At 37.6% G+C, this 18,932-nt stretch overlaps 1 protein-coding gene across 1 annotated transcript; it reads left to right on the top strand.

Annotated features, from left to right (window-relative positions):
- The first annotated feature begins 60 nt into the window (after positions 1-60).
- On the top strand, positions 61-18,621 carry LOC139697610 (post-GPI attachment to proteins factor 2-like). The gene is made up of 5 exons (XM_071596391.1): positions 61-183; positions 1,109-1,414; positions 1,526-1,790; positions 1,868-2,080; positions 17,701-18,621. The coding sequence occupies exons 2-5, from the start codon at positions 1,253-1,255 to the stop codon at positions 17,934-17,936; spliced, it is 876 nt and encodes a 291-aa protein (XP_071452492.1). The 5' UTR covers positions 61-183; positions 1,109-1,252; the 3' UTR covers positions 17,937-18,621.
- The last annotated feature ends 311 nt before the right edge of the window (positions 18,622-18,932 follow it).

The following is an 18,932-nucleotide window of genomic DNA, read 5'->3' as shown; positions in this document are numbered from 1 at the left end:
TTATTTTAGAGATTTTAGAGCTTTCTGCATATAACAGATGGCGTAAGGTACGCTCGCGTGAAATTACCGAGGTTTTCGTGTAAGGCTTCTTCGTTTTGTGTTATGGATTGATGTAAATGTGAACTGGGTTAAAATGTATCTGTGGTGCAGAGTTGTTTGCGGAAATGTATGAAGAAACCTGAGGTAATAGCCGACTGTTGAACCTTTTTTGTTGGTAAAATATGAAGATTTCTGGACAAATTTGTAACCTTTGTCGGTATGCGTTGCACATTATTTCGGTATTAATTCTCTATTAGGAGGAATTTTTATGTGAAACTTAAATTTCCTTGCGAGTTTTTATGTTGCGAATCAGTTGCTAATATTAACAAGTTTTGGGAGAATTGTATTTAAATTTAGCGCTCAATGTCATCGGTGACAGTTAATTATGATGCAGGTATTTTGTCAAAACTTCTGAAGTTTAGGATATGTAGTAATATTACCTAATGTAGATATTGTGTGTAAGTCAATCTATAAGGCTATCTTGATGAATTATCAACCTTTATTCATTTGACAAAGTTGAGTGCAAATCAGTAGATGGATATATGTATTATCGTAGCGATATTTGTAATTGTGCATTGCCGGTGGTTAATGCCCGTGGGTTGCGAAAAATTTTTCCTTTCATTTATTTCAATTATTTCTTCTCATTAGGTTTTAGAGGTGACGCATTGACCAAGTACTGTTGACCACTATTTTACGTTATTTGCTTCTTGAACATAATATCTAGTCAATGGTTGGAAACAGTGCAAATATCTCACGGGACTCAAGTGTTCATGTTAACATTTAAGTTTTTGGCCTTATATTTCACGGTGGTTTTTATCATGAGTGGTTAGTTGGAAGTAAAACTATATATATGCATGGAATTCCTTACAGAAATAATTTTCATACTTAATCATCTAGCCAGGTATTGTGTGTGAATTATTGACTAAATAGAAATACCATTGTAATTGGGTCTCAAGGAAAATATTTTCCATGCTTGGAAAAAATTTCATGCTTAACTTTCATTCATTAATTGTAATAGTCCTTTGATGAGGAGGTCTAATTAAGAAATGTATTTCTCGTCTCATTTCAGGTTTTCTCGTGAAATTGGGTACATTCTAGTCTGTATTTTGAAAAATCTAGTCAAGTCGATGTTCGCTATGTTTTTGTGATTCAGTGTTAAGCAATTTGCTTTATTATCCTGTACAAGTGTTTATTATGATCGTCGCCCCTAATAATGGATGGGAAGTCAAATTGTAGCAAAGCCATTGTATATTTTGCTGTCAGTTTTCGACGGCTTTGTCTGGTTACTGTTTCATTGCCTCTTTGTGGACTGCTTTTTTGTTTCGTTACTGCATGCATCTTTCAACAAGATGATATCCATGAAACTTATTGCAGAGTAAGTAATATTCTCTTGGCTTATCATGTATTTAACAGGATTAATTAGCATTTCTTTGCAATTGACCGTTTGACTTGGTGTGGCAATGTTATCCTTTTCCATTTTTTTTAGGTCTACAATGTTATTCCATCCATAAGTTCTATTACTGGAGTCAGCCCACAGAGATATTTGTGGCGTATCTGCATTGCATTTCACATTGGACCTCGCCTCATTATAGCCTCAGTGTACTATACATATTACCTTAGTCTTCTACCAGCCGTGATAAAGTCACAACATGCATCATACAAGAAATTAATGGTCTTATGCTATTGGCTAAATATCTTAGAAATTGCATCTCTTTGTGGAGTTACTTATGTCTCAAATAGAGAAAATTATCGTAAGTTGAAATGTTTTTCACATCTTTCATAAATTAATTGCTGTGCTAATATAAAATTTGAGTTTCTTTTCTTTCAGCTGTACATGAGAAGATATTTATTGTATTTATGATTGGATCTCTAAGTCATATGCTAGCAACTATAAAAGTATTCAAAATGGCCAGACCTACTATGACGGAAACCGAGAGTAGGTCTTATGCTATCAAGAAGGCCCTCTTCGTTACCTCAATTGTCAGCACCGTGGGCTTGCTCATTTTCTTTTTGAAGCATCGACTTCTGTGTCATGATTTAGGTAAGTTAAAAGAGTTAATATTTAAACATTAATGGTGTAACTGTATGCTGACATTAATTTTAAAAGTTGGAAGATAACTTTGATAAATTTTGTTTTTATGGAATAACGTTTATTCAAATGATTGAATTAAATTTAAATTTATGTGCGAATTTTGATTAGCCTTAGTATACATTTGAAAGAAGGCAACCATTTCAGTTCAACTCTTTATTTTAGGGGTAAATAACATATTTCAGTGTATCATCTCTACTCCCAATTGGGTGATGAAAATAGGATGTGGTAATTGTCCATTGAAAAAAATGTTCAAAACACACTTGAAATTAATGACGTCCATTACTGTTATATGCTGTGATTAAAACCAAATAGTCTCAAAAGCTCGACAACGTGATAACCCTGAACACCATGAGAATGTGACAAAATAAGGCTAAAAGAGTTTAAAAAAGAAATTCTTCATGGATACCGCAATCAAACAATGTTCACTTGAACAAATCCAATCAAAATCCATTTGAATGATGTAAAAACTCTACAAACTACGTAAACTATTGTCAGTTAAGAGAACCATTGAATGAAGCATTCACATGGCAGATGAATTCAGCAAGCTTTTGGGTAATATGATACTCCTTGATGATCATGATCATCTCTCCTCCTATGGCTGGTTAAAGTTCCTTTTCAGCTGGAGATCTTCAATTTCTCGAGGATGAATGGTCATCTAATCATTGCAGGTTTTTGATTCCATTTGTGGCAGCCCTATCACTCTTCTCTGCATTGGATTGGCACAGTTACTAAATATGCTGGCATTTTCCTTGTCAAACAATTGTTACAAAACCATGCTTAGTCTCCCGCTGTTAACTTAGGATGGCTGCAGTTGAGTGTAACTTGGGAATTGTCTAGCCTAATCATATTGTCATGTCTAATGCAATTGTCATGGTCCTACCAGAAAATAATAAAAATAATTCAACTGGAGATTTAGTAGTACCAGTGTGTGGGGTGTAGTGTGCAAACAAATTGTCCTAATTTGGTGTTTCAGTCTCACTCTCAGTTAAGCTTTTAGGACCTGCTTTTGCTGATTGTCCACATAAAATAATCATATCCAATGCGGAAAGGATGAAATGATGCTGTCCTATTAGGTTTGATTGCATTCCAGCTCAGGAAACTTTCAATTTTTTTCAAAGTATGAGCCATGAGTCAATATTACCTCATTTAGCTTATGTGTGGCGAATCTATTTCTTGATTTTGAAATGATAATAACAGATATTTTAGGTTGCAATTTTTCTTTTGCTAGTCTGCATGATTAAGAATAAATGACTTGTGGTGAGTGTTTCGAAGTAACTCAAGAAACCCAGTTATTGTCACATTTTTATGTGGAAATAGCAAAGTTGTTGAGTTGTTTTAATTCATGAAGTATTTCCACTATGGCCTAATGCCTGAAACAGTATCGTATGAAAATTGGTATGAAGTAGACTCCCTGCCATAGGCTCATTCAGTTTGCATGCATATTGCCCTCTTGTTTTCGGTATTATTCTAGTTTTGGTCCTACAAGAATTTTTAGGAGATAAATTTATGTTTCATTTGGCCGTTCAAGCAGTTGTTTGGGTAATATACTATTTCCATTTTGGGAACCAACAATATCGTCTTGCATTTGCCTTCACAGCAAATATTCCTGGATGGATAACATGAAGTTATGATAGAATGCCCTACTGCGAGGTTTATGTAAGCACAACCCTAACATACTCTCATTTATTAATGATTGGTCGTGAGCACTTTTCTGGATCCGACCTAGAGAACTCATCTAACCAACATATCCTGAATATATCCTGTGGCTCCATTTTCTTTGCACTCACTTGCAAGGAAATATAACTAAGTGCATCTGGTGTAACTTGCTATTTCTCAGGCCTAAATTACAAGTGATAGTTGTATTCTGAGATCATAACTTATCATCCCAAAAGTCAGAAGGACAAAAGCAATTGGATCTGTTAGTCTGGCATAATAATACTAACCAAGCTCTTATGATGTGCATGTCCTAAATTTTCATCAAGCTAAATAGCAGTGACATATCATTACTCCTAATACTATTACCAAGCATTCCTTGCGTAGCTGCGAGTGAATTCTTTCTGTCACCAATGTCATCCATGATCCAGAAGCGACTAGTTCCTGTAAACCCATCTTCTTATTTGATCGATCACCCTACCAATCCATGTGGTGAAGCATTACAGTAGAATTATCTTCTTGTGACCTTCATGGTGGACTGCGAGGAGGATTTCTGTATTAATCAGTTTAAAAAAATTTTATTGAAAGAATTTATAACCCTTGAAATTTGATTAGAAAAATTTGGTAGCCATTAAAATACCATTTGAGTGATGGTGTCACATTGAAAACACCAGTGAGGAAGTCAATAAGGAACCACCTCAATTATTTATCACAAACCTGTTATAATGGACAAAATAATGACAGTGAGTCCTGGCAACTTCAGGACATGACCCAAAATGTGTCATGCCAGGGGCAGGGGGATGGAAAATAGGAGGGACTACTGGATGCACTGGATTACAAGACTGATAGTTAGAGAGTAATACATTGCAGAATGGAAGAGTCCTGTAAGGGATGGCAATAATATTGAAAAAAAAAGTAAGAAGCATAATTAGCATAGAGCAATTGGCTGATAAAATATTAGGAGTAGACGTAAAAGCAGAGCCAACAAACTTTGTCATTGTTCAGGTGTACATGTCACTAAGCAATCATAAGGAGGAGGAAGTCTTTAGGGTATACAAACACTTTGAGGACATAATTGCATATGCAGGGAAATATTTGACAGTGATGGGGGATTGTAATCCGATGGTAGGCAAAGGAGGAGATAGTGACGAGGTAGGGTACTACGGATCAGGGACAGGAAATGACCGTGGGGAGAAAGCATTAGTTCTGCAGGAGACAGTAGCTAATCATAACGAATACATGGTTTAGACATCACAAAATGCATAGGTATGTATGGTAATTGCTGGGGAGATACAGTTCTCATATAGACTAAATTATGGTTAGAATCAGATTTAAGAACAGGGAGATTAATTCTTGCAGTTTCCCTGGAGCAGATGGGGTTCCAGATAATGGAATAGAATAAAAGTGGGAAAATATCAATATAGTAATAACCAAAGCAACCAAAAACTATAGGTAAAGGACAACCATGGATTACGAGATTAGGAGACGGAAATGGAGGAATATAAATACAGAGTAAGGTATAAGGACGTATAAAAAGTTAAATGATAAACTTGAAGTGGGGAACAGAAGAAATGTTTTGAAAGATGCGGTGCGAGGATACGGAAAGTCTGCAGTGGAAGGGTGAAATTGGTGTGCTATACTAAAATGTTGGAGCGTACAGGGAAGTAAGAAGGGAAAATCTGTGTTAACAGAGATAAGTCGGGTAAAATAATAGTTGAAGCAGAAAACATCCAAGATGAAAGGAATGTATAAAACTATGTGGTAAAGACATTTAGGCAGTAAGTCTGGGTTTACTCGATGCTGAGATACTGAGGGGTTGTTGACATTCACATGAAACTAAAAAGTTAAGGAAAAGGTGGAAGAGTTTTTATGGTCTAATTCATGACTTTATGAGGGGAGACTTGGCCAGGAGGCTCCGTCAGATCAGTGTTAGTTCCTATCCCAAAAAAGGGAAAGGCAGCAATATATGAGGAGTACAGAACAAAACATAAGTCTGATTTTACACGCTGCTAAAGTGAATTTTCAGATTCACCAATAAGAGGACGGAGAGCAGGGCAAATGAATACGTATAGGATGCTCAGTGTAACCTCAGGAGAATAAGAGGCATGTGTGATGCTATATCACTAAGAACACTAATACAGAGAAGCATAGAATACCATCAGGTTGTATTCGCCTGTTTCCTAGTTTTCGAGAAAGAATTTCATAGAATGAGTTGGGTGGAATCAATGAATGTATTGCAGAGAATTGGATGGATAGGGGACTCATTTGGAACTGGTACATGCGATAGACTGCACTGGTTTGAGTGGCGGACCGAGAGTCCTAATCGGTCTTGTTAGGAAGTAGTAATTACTATATTTAAGACTTTTTCGGGTATGTTCCTTGCTAACTAATGAAGAATACAATCGCCCATGGTTGGTGAAGTGACACGCTGATTTATGGAGTTCAACCTTAAGAAATGTAATAGCGACCCTTAATTTTATTTGGCTCTAACCTCCGTTTTAAAACTATGCGTTTTCCTATCAATTTATGGAATATTCAAGTCTTGGCAGATTATAATGTCACGATCCGTTGTTTTGGGATAAGCAACTGATATAAAGACGCCAACGCCGATTCTATTTACTCGGTTATTTCTGTACACGAACAAGTCTTGGTGAAACATTCACTGTTGGCGATATCAGTGGATAACCAGCTTTTAATTCCAATAATTAAATCTGCGCCTTTGCTTTGAATCAGGTGATGATATTCAGGGGCTTGATGTTTTAAACTATTTTCAAAACTTAATCAACATCCCTGTCATCATATCCCTCCTAGTGAAAGCTCCTTTGCCTTAATGAATAACTGATCGTAGCACTTTTCCACTTGATATCAAGTGGAAAAGTGCTACGATCAGTTATTCATTATGTTCGACTTCCACCACATCACGCCTGAAGCTACTCAATTTACTCCTTTGCCTTACTCAATTTTTCTTCTCGTGCCCCTACTTCTTGGACCATTTTGGTCCAAAACACTTCCAGTGACAGTATGCATGTATATAAATACACTCTCGAAAACGGTCGTCAGGATTTTCATGAAACTTTGTATCTTCAAGTTTTTGGGCATGTGAAATTCATTGAGCTATGTCATATTTGGGAAAAATCCATTTACTTAGGGGAGGAAATTGGGGATTCGTAAGGACAGCAGCTATGAATGCATGTTTGCGACTTTTTAAAGACTTAGGTTTTAAGGATTTCCATAAAACTTCTTGCCGTTTGGTTTTCGGATTAGAGAAATCCGTTGATATAGGTCTCATATTTGGAAACATTCAACTGCGGGTCCATAACTGCTGCAAAATAAAGTATTCTGCAAAATAAAATATTGTAACATTCATGCCTGTATTCTACAGGTTTTTCGTAATTCTCGAGTAGTTCCTCCTCAAAAGTTTTGGGGGGTTTTCATTTGGAAAAAGATGCTACGAATTAGATTAAGTTATGGACGTCATGCAATGTACATTAAGTCGAAACTGACGTACTTAAGTAAACCATACAGAAGTACAATTAAGTAAAAGTAAGTAAATCATACAATATTCACATTTTAACTCTTAAAATTATCTTAGGTTATCTTTGAACCCTGGAAATACAGAAGATTATTGCCGAAATTGTCGGTACCTATGATTGTTTTATTTCTTTTGGTGATGCATTTTTGGAATGGGAGTAGTTCCCACCCAAACGCAATTTGCCGTCGATACAGTGATTTAGAGAGATGTGTGTAGTGATGAGGATGAAGTAACTTCAGGAAATTACCCTAATGCTATACATTGTTGGTGCGACACTTCGCAATTACAATAAACTGAAAAAAGTGCGTAGTGATAAATTTTTGGAATAAGAGAAATGCCCTCCCGAACGCCTACTGCATCGGGAACACCGAAATAGAATGTGTAGACTCGGTTAAATACATATGCGTCAGCCTCAATCACGGCCTCTTCTGGGTGAAATATATACGAGGAATATTTGGACAAGCTAACAAAAAATTAGGATTTATCAGAAAAGAAAATGTGATGAAAAGATTAGAGAAGTGCTATCTTTTGCTAGTTAGGTCTCATTTAGAATATGCTGCTAATGTTTCTGATCCTCATGAAGTTGGATTGATTGCAGAATTAGATTGCGTGCAGCGTAGAGGAGCTAGATTTGTAAAACGTTGTTATGATAAACTGAGTAGCGTATCAAAATTATTTGAGGAGCTAGGCTGGGAATCACTCCAGGAGCGAAAATTAAATTACGAATTAAATCTTTTGCATAAATTGGAAGGATATATTTTTAACGATGGTATTGAAAATGCATTATTAGCCTCATCGTACTACAGTAGGAGAAAACATGGAAATAAAATTAGAGGAAATAAGTGTGGAACAGCTAGATGCAAAAAGCCATTTTCCCTATGAACGATAAGTGATCAGAATAACGTCCGACTGCGCTAGGGGGGGCACGAGTCTCGTATTTTGTGTCAAAAGTAGTCAGGTGCATAATTACCCCCAGACACTCTAGCGGTGGCTAGCTGGGTACTATGTATCATCATTAGTATTTCAATCCCAGGACTGGTTAACTGCAGCATTCCATTCTACTCTATTTAATGTCTATTCCCTCAATCCTTGATACCTTCTCTGTTTTACGTCTTTCTTAATTTGTCCTATGTACATGTCTCTTGGTCCTCCTCGTGGATTGTTCCCTTCTATTACATTCCTAATCAATCCATTGTGCCTCAAAGTGTGTCCAATCCATCAATTTCTTCTTAATCACATAGTTTTCCCTATGGTCCTATCCTCTTCGGCCCATCTATATACGAGGGTCATCCGGAAAGTAGTACCCGTTCGTGCCGCATGAAGTGCTGACGACGCGAGTAGCCGCTGGACGAGGTCAGATAGCTTCAGTGGCTTGTCTGCCTTCTCTGAGCCAAGTTGCGTGACGCTAGCATTGCCTGTGTTGTTTCTGTGATTGTTTACAATGTTTAAAAAAATTGAGAACGCCGCCAGTTGTGAAGTGAGGGCAGTGATTAAATTCCTCAATGCAAGAAACGTTCGCCCATGTGATATTCATCGCCAATTAAAGGAGGTGTATGGAGACAATGTAATGGACGAGTCGTCTGTTCGGCGGTGGTGTCGCAACTTCAACATGGGGAGGGGGAACACACACGACGATGAGCGTTCGGGGAGACCGTCTGTCATTACAGACCAACTGGTGAGCTCAGTTGACGAATTCGTGAGGAACGATCGGCGCGTCACAATTGATGACATCTGTGAGCATTTTCCCAATGTTTCTCGAACAATTGTTCATGAAATTGTTAAACACCATCTGCATTATGCAAAAATTTGTGCAAGATGGGTCCCTCGCGTATCTCAATGAGCTGGCGGCGAAGGACTATGCAGTAGGAATACAGAAACTTGTCACACGTTATGACAAATGCCTTAATTTGCTTGGAGATTATGTTGAGAAGTAGTTTAAAGTATCCTCTTTCAAATAAATTTTTTTATGTTTGTTAATATTTACTTTTGTGTCTTTATTTCACGAACGGGTACTACTTTCCGGATGACCCTCGTACCTCCTCGTTCCTTACTTTGTCTGTCCATTTAATCTTCAGCATTCTCCTCCAGCACCATGTTTCAAAGGCTTCTATTCTTCGCTGGTTCATTTTCCAATATTCCAAGTCTCGGAACCATAGAGTGCCAAGCTCCACACGAAAGTCTTGACGAATTGCTTCCTTGTTTCCAGTCTTAGGCTCTTTGAACATAGCAATTGCCTCTTCTTCATGAATGCGTTTTTAGCTTGGGCTACTCTTCGCTTGAAGTCGGTCGAACTTCCTCCATCCCATGTTATGCTGCTACCCAAGTAGATGAAGAATTCCACTTGCTCTAATTTCACCTATCGAATTGTGATATCTGCATTCAGCTTCTCTTTTCCACACACAAGGATATTAGTTTTCTTCTTGTTGATGTTCATATTATATTCCCCCAGTACTCGATCCATAGCACTTAGGAGTTGCTTGCAGGTAGTAGTAGTAGTTTTTAGGGGAGGCGACCGACAGCTAAGGTCATTTGCGCCATAGGGGATGGACAGGAAAGGATGAAGGGTGGAGAGAAACCCGGCGTCGGCATTAGCCTACTCTTTACGAAAGGCGCCAAGGGGTCCGCAGCTTAACGTCCCATCCGACGGACGCCGTACTCACTCAAAGTGCCCTCCACAAAGCACCTCAAGTAGGGATCGAGATACCTCTGAAAAATATTCAACACCGCCGGGATATGAACCCGCGCCCTCAGGGTGGGAAGCCAGTACGTTAGCCCCCGCACCATCTCGATCCCCTGCTTGCAGGTCCTCGCGTTTCCGCCACTTTCGCGATGTGGTACTATGTATGTACGTACTATATAAGGATGTTATTGGACGGCTTTTAAAAACTTTGGTGTGGAGCGTGGTTTAGTACGGTGCGGAAACATGGTCATTGGAGCAGGCTGATATGCGTAGATTGGAGGATTTCGAAATGTGGGTTTGTAGAAGGATTGAGAGAAAGGAAAACAAACGAGGAGGAGCCGGGCATGGTGGGTAAGGAGAGAAGATTTTTGGGAGAGATCCAAACGAGGCTGGAAAGGTGGATGCAGCGTGTTTTGTTTGGCAATTGGATGTTGAAGACCGTGATAGAGGGGAGAATGTTAAGAAAGCTAGGAAGGGAAGGAATATGATATTAATATTGGATGGAATGATGGGAAGAAGGAAGTATGCGGAATTAAAGAAGGGTTTAATGTAATTAGAGCTGTCGGGTTGTGGTTTGTTATATTAGGCTTAAATCGGCGCTGTTTTTCTCCATCCAAAACCTACATTAAGCGGTATTCAGCATAATAACACTACTGTTATAGTTCGTATGAAGAGTATAAAGGTACACGAGGTATTTTATTATGCATGGAAAGTTTCGCATGAAAAATGGCATCGTGTAATGCCGCGAACTGCTGGAACATATGCGCGAATGCAAGGGTGTGATGCACGTAAAATGTCTCCTGCTCTATTTTCACACATTTGTTGGCGCAATTTCCACGATTTCCTCACTACAGACGTTGCGGAAGTCATCGTGACCTTAATTCGCTGGATAATGTAGGTGTCCACTGTATATTATCAATAGTTACATGCTTTGATTGCGTTTGGTGTTATGAAAGGGATGCTGTTAATTGCGTCCGGTGTTATTGGTGAATAAAAAAACATTACGTCCTCGAAGGTATTCATTACAGAACCACAACGAGTTGGACCCAAAGCCAGGTCGATATTTTAATTTCTCTTGAGAGGGTCAGGCCGCAGTTGACCTCTATCTGCCTTCGAATCCACTCTGCAGGCCAAATGGCTCTTCTTCTACGTGTTATGTCTGCGGCCAAAATAATTAACCGAATTACTGCGACAGAAGATTCATGACCTTTTATGTCGTCCGTATCTGTGAGGGAGGATGTGTGTGTTCAAATGTTTTGCATGTCTATCTGATATAAATTTACAAAAATATTATTATGATCAATTAAATCCTAAGCGTTACCCTCACTCACGATCTCTCCTCTGTGTGTTGAAGTGTTATCAGTCGTTGGTTAGGCCTAATTTAGAATATGCTGCTAGTGTATGGGATCCTCACGAAGTTAGATTGATTGCCGAATTGGATCGCCTGTAGCGTAGAGGAGTTATATTTGCAAAACGTTGCTACTATAAATTTAGTAGCGTATCCAAAATATTTGAGCAGTTAGGCCGGGAATCACTCACGGAGCGAAGGTTAAGTGACAGATTTAATCTCTTACATAAGTTGGAAGGACGTCTCATTAGCAGTGATGTTGAAAATGTATTTTTACCCCTATCGTACTACGCTAGGAGAGATAATGCCAATAAAATTAGAGAGATTGAGTGCAGAACAGATATATTTAAGATGTCATTTTTTCCACGAACGGTAAGGGATCAGAAACCATTGTCCGACCGCGGTTGGGTCATATTCGGGTCAAAATTAGCCTGGTGAGTATTCATCCCTTGCCACTGGTGGGATTCACCCCCTACCACACACCCTAGCGGTTGCATACTGGTTACTGAAATAAATAAATAGATATCCCGATGAAAATTTTAGCATTTTTGTAAATAAAATTATGTATCTGTCCATGTTTAAGCCGATGGTTTTTAATGAAGAAATAAAAATGCTTTCGTGCGAGATATTGATTTAATCCATGACCGGTTTCGATACACAACGATGTTTTTTTCGATGTTTCGATCTTCTTCAGGTTAAAACTAAAATCAAGTGCGGAGTTTTTCTTGTGGGGAATGGAAATGTATGGTAGGAAGAGGGAGGGGAATGTGGCTTCAACGGAAGAAGCAACTTGTCAAAACTGGTACGTAAAAATAAATATGTCATCGGTAAAGCACGAAAAAATTGAGTGTGTACAGTGCGAATGTGAAGACACACACGTAATCCAGCCGTGGAGGAACTTTTCCGCCCGTATCAAAGAACATGAAAAGTTGACTATCCAAGGCAACACCACATCGATGGTTGCCACAAATATGACCGGGACTAACCATGCCTTTAATTTCTAGTTGCAAGTACTTCACGCCCTAAATATAGGGAAAAAGTTAGACCCGCTGGAGCATTTAGAAGTCGTCCAAAGGGTCAAGGAGAGTTCCCCCCCCCTCCCCCGTACTCCGTAATGACATACAGTTCATCTCCACGCCTCCCGTACTTTCCATCCACTTCCCTTAGGGCATAATGAGACTGTGAAACACTCAGACGTCCCGAGTGGCCCCTCTTAGTTGCCCCACCCGATGTGTGCTAAGTGCAGTGAACCTTTTTCCTCTTCCCACCACTTCATCCCCTGAGCCCGGTGACGGCCATCTATCCCTACCCTTCAGTTGCCGTTTCCTGCTGCAGATATGGTGCGCCGAGATGACTGCTTAATAACCGACGTGGGACTAGTCGGCACTTGACTGCAGTTTTCATCTGAAGATTAAGTAGTCAATCGAAACCGGTCTTGGATGAAATCAATACCCATTTGAAAATTTTTAATATTTGTTCATTGTTAAGTTCGAATCACACCTCATCACGCCTGAAAATGCGCAATTTTATCGAAAAATGTAATTTAAGAAAATCATTCACTGGACTAAATTAGGGCCTTGGAATTAATACTTTGTGTATGAGGGCTGAGCAATGTAAGATGAAGAATAAGTTTGTGCTTTTTCATTGAAATTAAAAGGTTTTTGTTCAAGCGTGTTGTTTATGATTTTCGTGCATAGTTTTATAATATTTTTATGAATAGTTGTATAAATACTTCCAAAGAAAAAGACAGTCAGAAGAGAATAAAAATAACCGTAGAAATGACAAGTGAAATCATTCGAGAACGAGGTTTCAGCTGTCTAAATCTCGACAGTTTTCTAGTAAAAAAGAATTAGGGTTGTGTCTTAAGTAATAAACTAATTATTTAATTCGTTTTTTTCTACAAATCTTAATTCGTATTCCAGGTTGGTCTATTCCGCAATAGAGGAAGAGATGAAAACTATAGTTCTCTGATGCATCGTATCTTGAGAAGCGTCTCTCTAATGAGACTGGCTATGCGCGTTAAAAATTTGTGTAATGATAATGCTGTCGTATTTTCAAAAAAATTTAAGTTTTGGTAAAAACAAATGTCTCTCGACCGGTGTCTTGTAAAAATGAATTATGAATGTGTCATATGTGTTCGCATTCCCAGTGGTTTCATTCCGCAAAAAGAAAATGTGAACGTGGACTACGAGCCTAAATAATGTGTATATAATTTTATTTGAATAAACCCTGCGCGAAATTTATTTTTTCGGCAAGTAATGCACTATCGTATTTGCTTTGCTTCATATGGGAAAAATTATTATCCGAACGAATGTTTTGTTTTACGAGGTCGCGGAACTGATCATGCTCGCCTGCTTAGAATGTCTCCCAACTTGCATCTCTCTTCCCCTTACATAGCTTGAACTAAATCGTTCGTTTTCATTTCCGCCCATTTTATTTTCTCGTTCTTTATCGACACCCACATCTTGAAAGGCTGCTGCCATGTAAGCTAATCCTCTTGCTTCAATAGACAAGTTTCCAAGCCGTACGAAATAGGCTCCTTGTCAAAGTTTTCACCAATATTTTCTTTAAGTCTTAAGGTTCATGTCATCAATTCTTCGCCTCTTATAAAAGCATTACCAAACGTAATTAGTTTTTCAATGGCCTAACTACTTTGGCCACCTTCTTCCGAAAACACCAAATATTTGAATTGTTCCGCCTGTTCTAGCTTATGCCTCCCAACTTAAAATATTTAAATTAGTTTTGCTGTCTCATTATTTTTCGAGAATGCCATTGCTTTCTTGTTTATGATTCATTCTCAACCCATGCTTATCATATTGATTCTGCATGGCGTTCACACGGAAATGCTTGTTCATTAGCAACTCTTAATTAATGAGTTCGCCACACATTTTCAAGCCTACTTCTAAACCTCACCATTTTTTTCTCATTAACAGGAAAAACAGCTTTATTAAGTCGTTTATAACAACCGTGATTCAGATGTAATGACGAAACCGCTTCTTAAAGAGAAGAACACTCATTGCGCATTTTTGTTCGCAATGGGTCACCTAAAAACCCATCCTAGGTTGGAATATTTTGCAAATGCCAATTCGCGATTGCGTTGAAAGAATATTTGCCAAGAATTTCGCCATTATTTATTTTATTTGAGCAACAATGCAGGGTCATTTTGTTAGCTGAAGTGTTTGATACGCTTCTGGGCGGACACTTGCATTATTGACAGCAACGGTTCAGCTGACTGTATCTGCTGACTCTTATAGGTTTGAGTCCTTAAAACATAGGTTTGGAGGGGTGAATTAATTTGATAAAGTTACCCAATATGCGTATATAGAATATCAGCACATTTTCACTCAACCTGCCGTGAGTTGAAAAGTATGCGCTACTAACCTGTTTTAAAGTGTAAAATCACCCATTTTCTAACTTTTTAAACTCCCTTATAAGATTAAGGAATTTATTAGATTTCAGAATTACGCCAGCGAAACGAATATCTGGAACCGAACGAATAAGGCTGGAAGTTCACTTTGTGCCTATACGTACATACACTGAAATGTCTTCAAATCATATTATCTCAATCTAAAGTTTAAATGTTAAATCGTTGGAACATATAAATTATTTTTATAATAACTGTTAAGTCTGTGTGCAAACTTTTGTCCCCTATTTCGGTTCCAACTCTCATTTTTGACTGACGACTCCACGCCGTAGAGCGATTTATCACAGAAACGTCGGATATATAAAATAAATCCAAATAAAAAAAGCGGGATAGTTCAATGATACAGACGTGTACAAAGTTAGGAATAATAGGCCACAATTTTCATGTATTTCAGTGAATAACCCGAGCAGTAGTAGTAGTATTAGTGGTTTATAGGGTGCGTCGACAGCTACGGTCATTTTGCACCACTTTCAAGATTATTAGAACCTCAGTTCCATTTTATAAATAAATGAATAAATAAGTAAATAAATACACCAATGAAAAAGTAAATAAATAAATAGATAATTAAAAAAATACATTAAAATTATAGCACCCAAACTAAAGCTGCCTCATTACGGCAGTTTCCCTTAAAAAGGTTGAAACTCTATTTATACAGCCGGAGTCATCCCCTAAAATACTACTTCAGTCTCCCCTTATATTAAACATGTCTCTGTACCTTTGGTATTTGCTGCATTCAGTCAGGATATGTTTTACTGTCACGGGTTGGTCGCACTCATTGCAGCGAGGCTGTTCTTTTACCTCCGTGTAGAGGTACGAGTGAGTGAGGGCAGAGTGCCGTATCCGAAAATAAGTGCGATGAAAACATATAATTATTGTTATATGCTCCATATTTTTAATAAATACTACAGAAAAAATGGAGATAAGAAGGATATAGATTGAGAAAACCGGTTTGCAAGTTGAAAAGTTCCAAAGTTCAAACTTAATACCCCCGTATACCAATTACATATCCGGAAGTATTTCCTGCGGTGTAGGCAACCCGCCGTGTTATTTTTGTTTAAATTTTACGTTCGAAATGTTAGACTAACGTTCAATCCGTCGACCAAGTGCAGTCATAGTTCACTTCCTCGGTAAATCCAATACTGTGATGGAAAACAGCGACATACGTTGAATTTTATCGAAATAATTTAATTCCACTGGCCGCTGGAAAATAATCGCCGTAATGTAATGTTTAAAGCCAACATTTTATTACAATGAGTTTGCCGGTATTTTCATTATCCAGTGTAAATAATTCACTTCCAGTTAGTCTGGAGATTTATGTCCCTGGGTCTCATTGGTTCACAAAATTTAACCTATATTATGGAACGTTAATTGAATTTCCTGTGTGGTTCATTTTGTTCTGTAACATTTTGCATCCTGTTCAGGGCACATGCTCAGGAAGTGTTTATTATTCTCTTTGCTTAATTGTGTGTGTGTGTATATGTATGGACCAAAATGGTCAAAAGTAGTCGGGACACAAGAAGAAGAATTGATTAGGCAAAGAAGCTTTCACTTAATGACAGAGATGTTGAGTAAGGACATCAGAAAAATCGTCTTAAAACTTTGATATTGGGCTTGGTTTTGTACGATGCAGAAATATGGTCAGTGAAGCAAAGTGATTGACATAGATTGGAGGTTTTTTAAAATGTGGGTTTGGAGAAGGATGGGAAAGGTGAAGTGGACTGAGAGAAAAGCAAACGCCATAAGTTCTAGCCATAATTTTTTTCAAAACTTGTATACTCTTGGATCTTCTCTTGGTTTTGAAATCCAAAGTATTGCTGTCATGTCTTAGTAACAATTCATTTGAAATTATTGTTCATGTTCCAATGGACCACAATTTTTAATGTCTGCCATCTGAATTGAGGTTGGGAAGGATCCCCTTTTTTTCAGTTACTGCATAATTTCAGAGAAAGACGTTACCCTGTAGAGTAATTTGGGCGGGAAACATGCAGAATACGCATGAGTTGGGCACATCATTATTGCGATTATTCCTCTGGAGAATCTTGAGACCTGACTAGAGTGTCAGGCAGTTCAGCCAGCACTCGATTGTGGGTGTATACTATGGGGTGAGAGATTGGAGTGGTTATGTCTGTCTTCGCCTGACCAATTTATTTCTACAGCTGTTACTGGATTTCATTCATACTATATTATAGGCCTTCTAATGTACTTAGACAGTTTCTTCATCACAGTGTTGTCTTTAGGCATGCGATTTTGCAGATGGTTTTGTAGTCATAATGAACTGAACTGAAGATATAATGATTGAATTTAATAGTCTAGAATTTTCGAGGCCATCAAATTTTGCAGTACCTCTCTGATGAAATTTTAAGTTTTACTATTAAAGAATTAATCCAAAACTATCAAGTTTTGCAGTAACTGTTTACAATTTAAGAAGCATCTGTTTAGCTGTTGGCATAAATCATCTATATAGGTTTGTAAAGGATATAATAGATAGGGAAAGAATGCATCAGTTAAATTGTCATTTCTCATTGAGGTGAATAAATTGAAATCTTGATGCTGAGTGAAACATGTGTTACCATGTAAGTGTTAAATTTTGCTATCGAGAATCGATTTTTTTGGTCTCAAAAATTTCCATTAAAGCATGTCCAAATTGGACATAGCCTATGATACGTTGCGTAGTTTTACCCTCTTTATGGAAAAAAATTAGAACCTTTTACTGCGAAGCCATCTTGGTATGATATACCCTCAAAAAAAACAAATTAATTATCAGATTTATGTATTTTTTGTATTAGTTTTACTGGGCATTCTTGTTCCGGTTTTATTGTAGAATTTTGTCTTTGCAATCATTAAATTCTTTGGGTCATTAGTGTTATTTATTGTGTTAGTTGAGATTATTTGATGTGTAATTTCTTTTTCTTCTGGTTTTTTTTATTTTCAGCATTCAGTTGGTTTTCCTTATGTGAGTACGTCATTGCTTCAGCCAACATGGCCTTTCATGTGACTGTAGTCTTGGATTTTCCTACCGAAGAGCTGATGGTGGGCCGGGGAATGTTCAGACCTCTGGTTCCTGGAGAGAAGGATGTCAATGAAATAATGGCCCATGAATGCCCTTTGGCTGATGCTGGAGTTGGAGCTAGAAACAAAATTGACCCTAATCTTCAGAAGTTGGATTAGATATCTTTCCTATGAGGTTTAAGTCTTGCTCCTTCCTGTTAACAATTTGGATCTATCTATGATTGAGATTGTGCCTGTCTCAGGTGTGATTTTTGGAGCTAAGTATTTACTTTATACAGTAAGTCCGAATTATTTAATTTCCTTTGAATAATATTGTTGTGTTGATCAAATTGTTGTCTGCAGTTAAACTAAAAATTTTTAAATATTGGCTGTGGTACTCTGTGCATATATTTAATGTTTAAGTTGGACATTTCCATGGTGTTTATTGATCCAAAACATTTGGCAACATGTTCCTGTGAACCGGTTGGTAGCACATGAAGCACTTTATGTTTATCATTCTATCTACTCTGAAGGAAGTTTCTTGGTAGAAGGACTTCTGATTTCAACTGCACTAAGTGCACTGTCGTACCTAGTTGCCAGAGAGTTTTTCTCTCTGGGAAATGGCAAGGTGTATCGCGTATGAAATGCTTCTCATCCATTTTAAGACATTGTGTATATGTTTACATTTATTTAGACTGCATTGTTCCAAGGGAATGGCATGCATCGTTTTTATATAAATCTGACATCAGGAAAATGAACTGTCAATATCACTGTAAAATATACATCAACATGATCACAAGAGTTTCTATTGTTCAACTTAAAAAAAAAAAAATTACTTTTTTAAAGAAATGACCCACGTAGTTGACACAAATATCCTTTTTGAAATGAATATTTTTATTTAACTCGTTTAAAATGTTGTAATAAAAATTTAATATCCATTGTTTCTCGTTAAGTGGTTGGGACAATGCTTGGGGGTTGTGTATTTCTGGACTCTTTTTTTTTTTTTGAGTTCATGAAAGTTTTGATTTTTATTGATGGCATTTTATATCAAACAATGATTACGACACATTTATTTCACTAGTCATATTCCATTCTGGCGTATCAGTCTCTTGAGAAATATTCTAACTTTGTAATGTATGTGTTTAATTGGGCATAATTATAAAGTTGATGTTATCG

Source organism: Hetaerina americana, unplaced genomic scaffold (assembly GCF_022747635.1).
Source record: "Hetaerina americana unplaced genomic scaffold, ioHetAmer1.1.p SCAF_8, whole genome shotgun sequence".
NCBI classification, from domain to species: domain Eukaryota; kingdom Metazoa; phylum Arthropoda; class Insecta; order Odonata; family Calopterygidae; genus Hetaerina; species Hetaerina americana.
This window is presented reverse-complemented; position numbering and strand designations above follow the sequence as displayed.

Excerpts from the sequence above, each read along its gene's own strand:
- LOC139697610 (XM_071596391.1), top strand. The coding sequence starts at position 1,253 with ATGGATGGGAAGTCAAATTGTAGCAAAGCCATTGTATATTTTGCTGTC. Across the intron at positions 1,415-1,525 it reads TCCATGAAACTTATTGCAGA|GTCTACAATGTTATTCCATC; the intron begins GTAAGTAATATT and ends CATTTTTTTTAG. Across the intron at positions 2,081-17,700 it reads ACTTCTGTGTCATGATTTAG|CATTCAGTTGGTTTTCCTTA; the intron begins GTAAGTTAAAAG and ends TTTTATTTTCAG.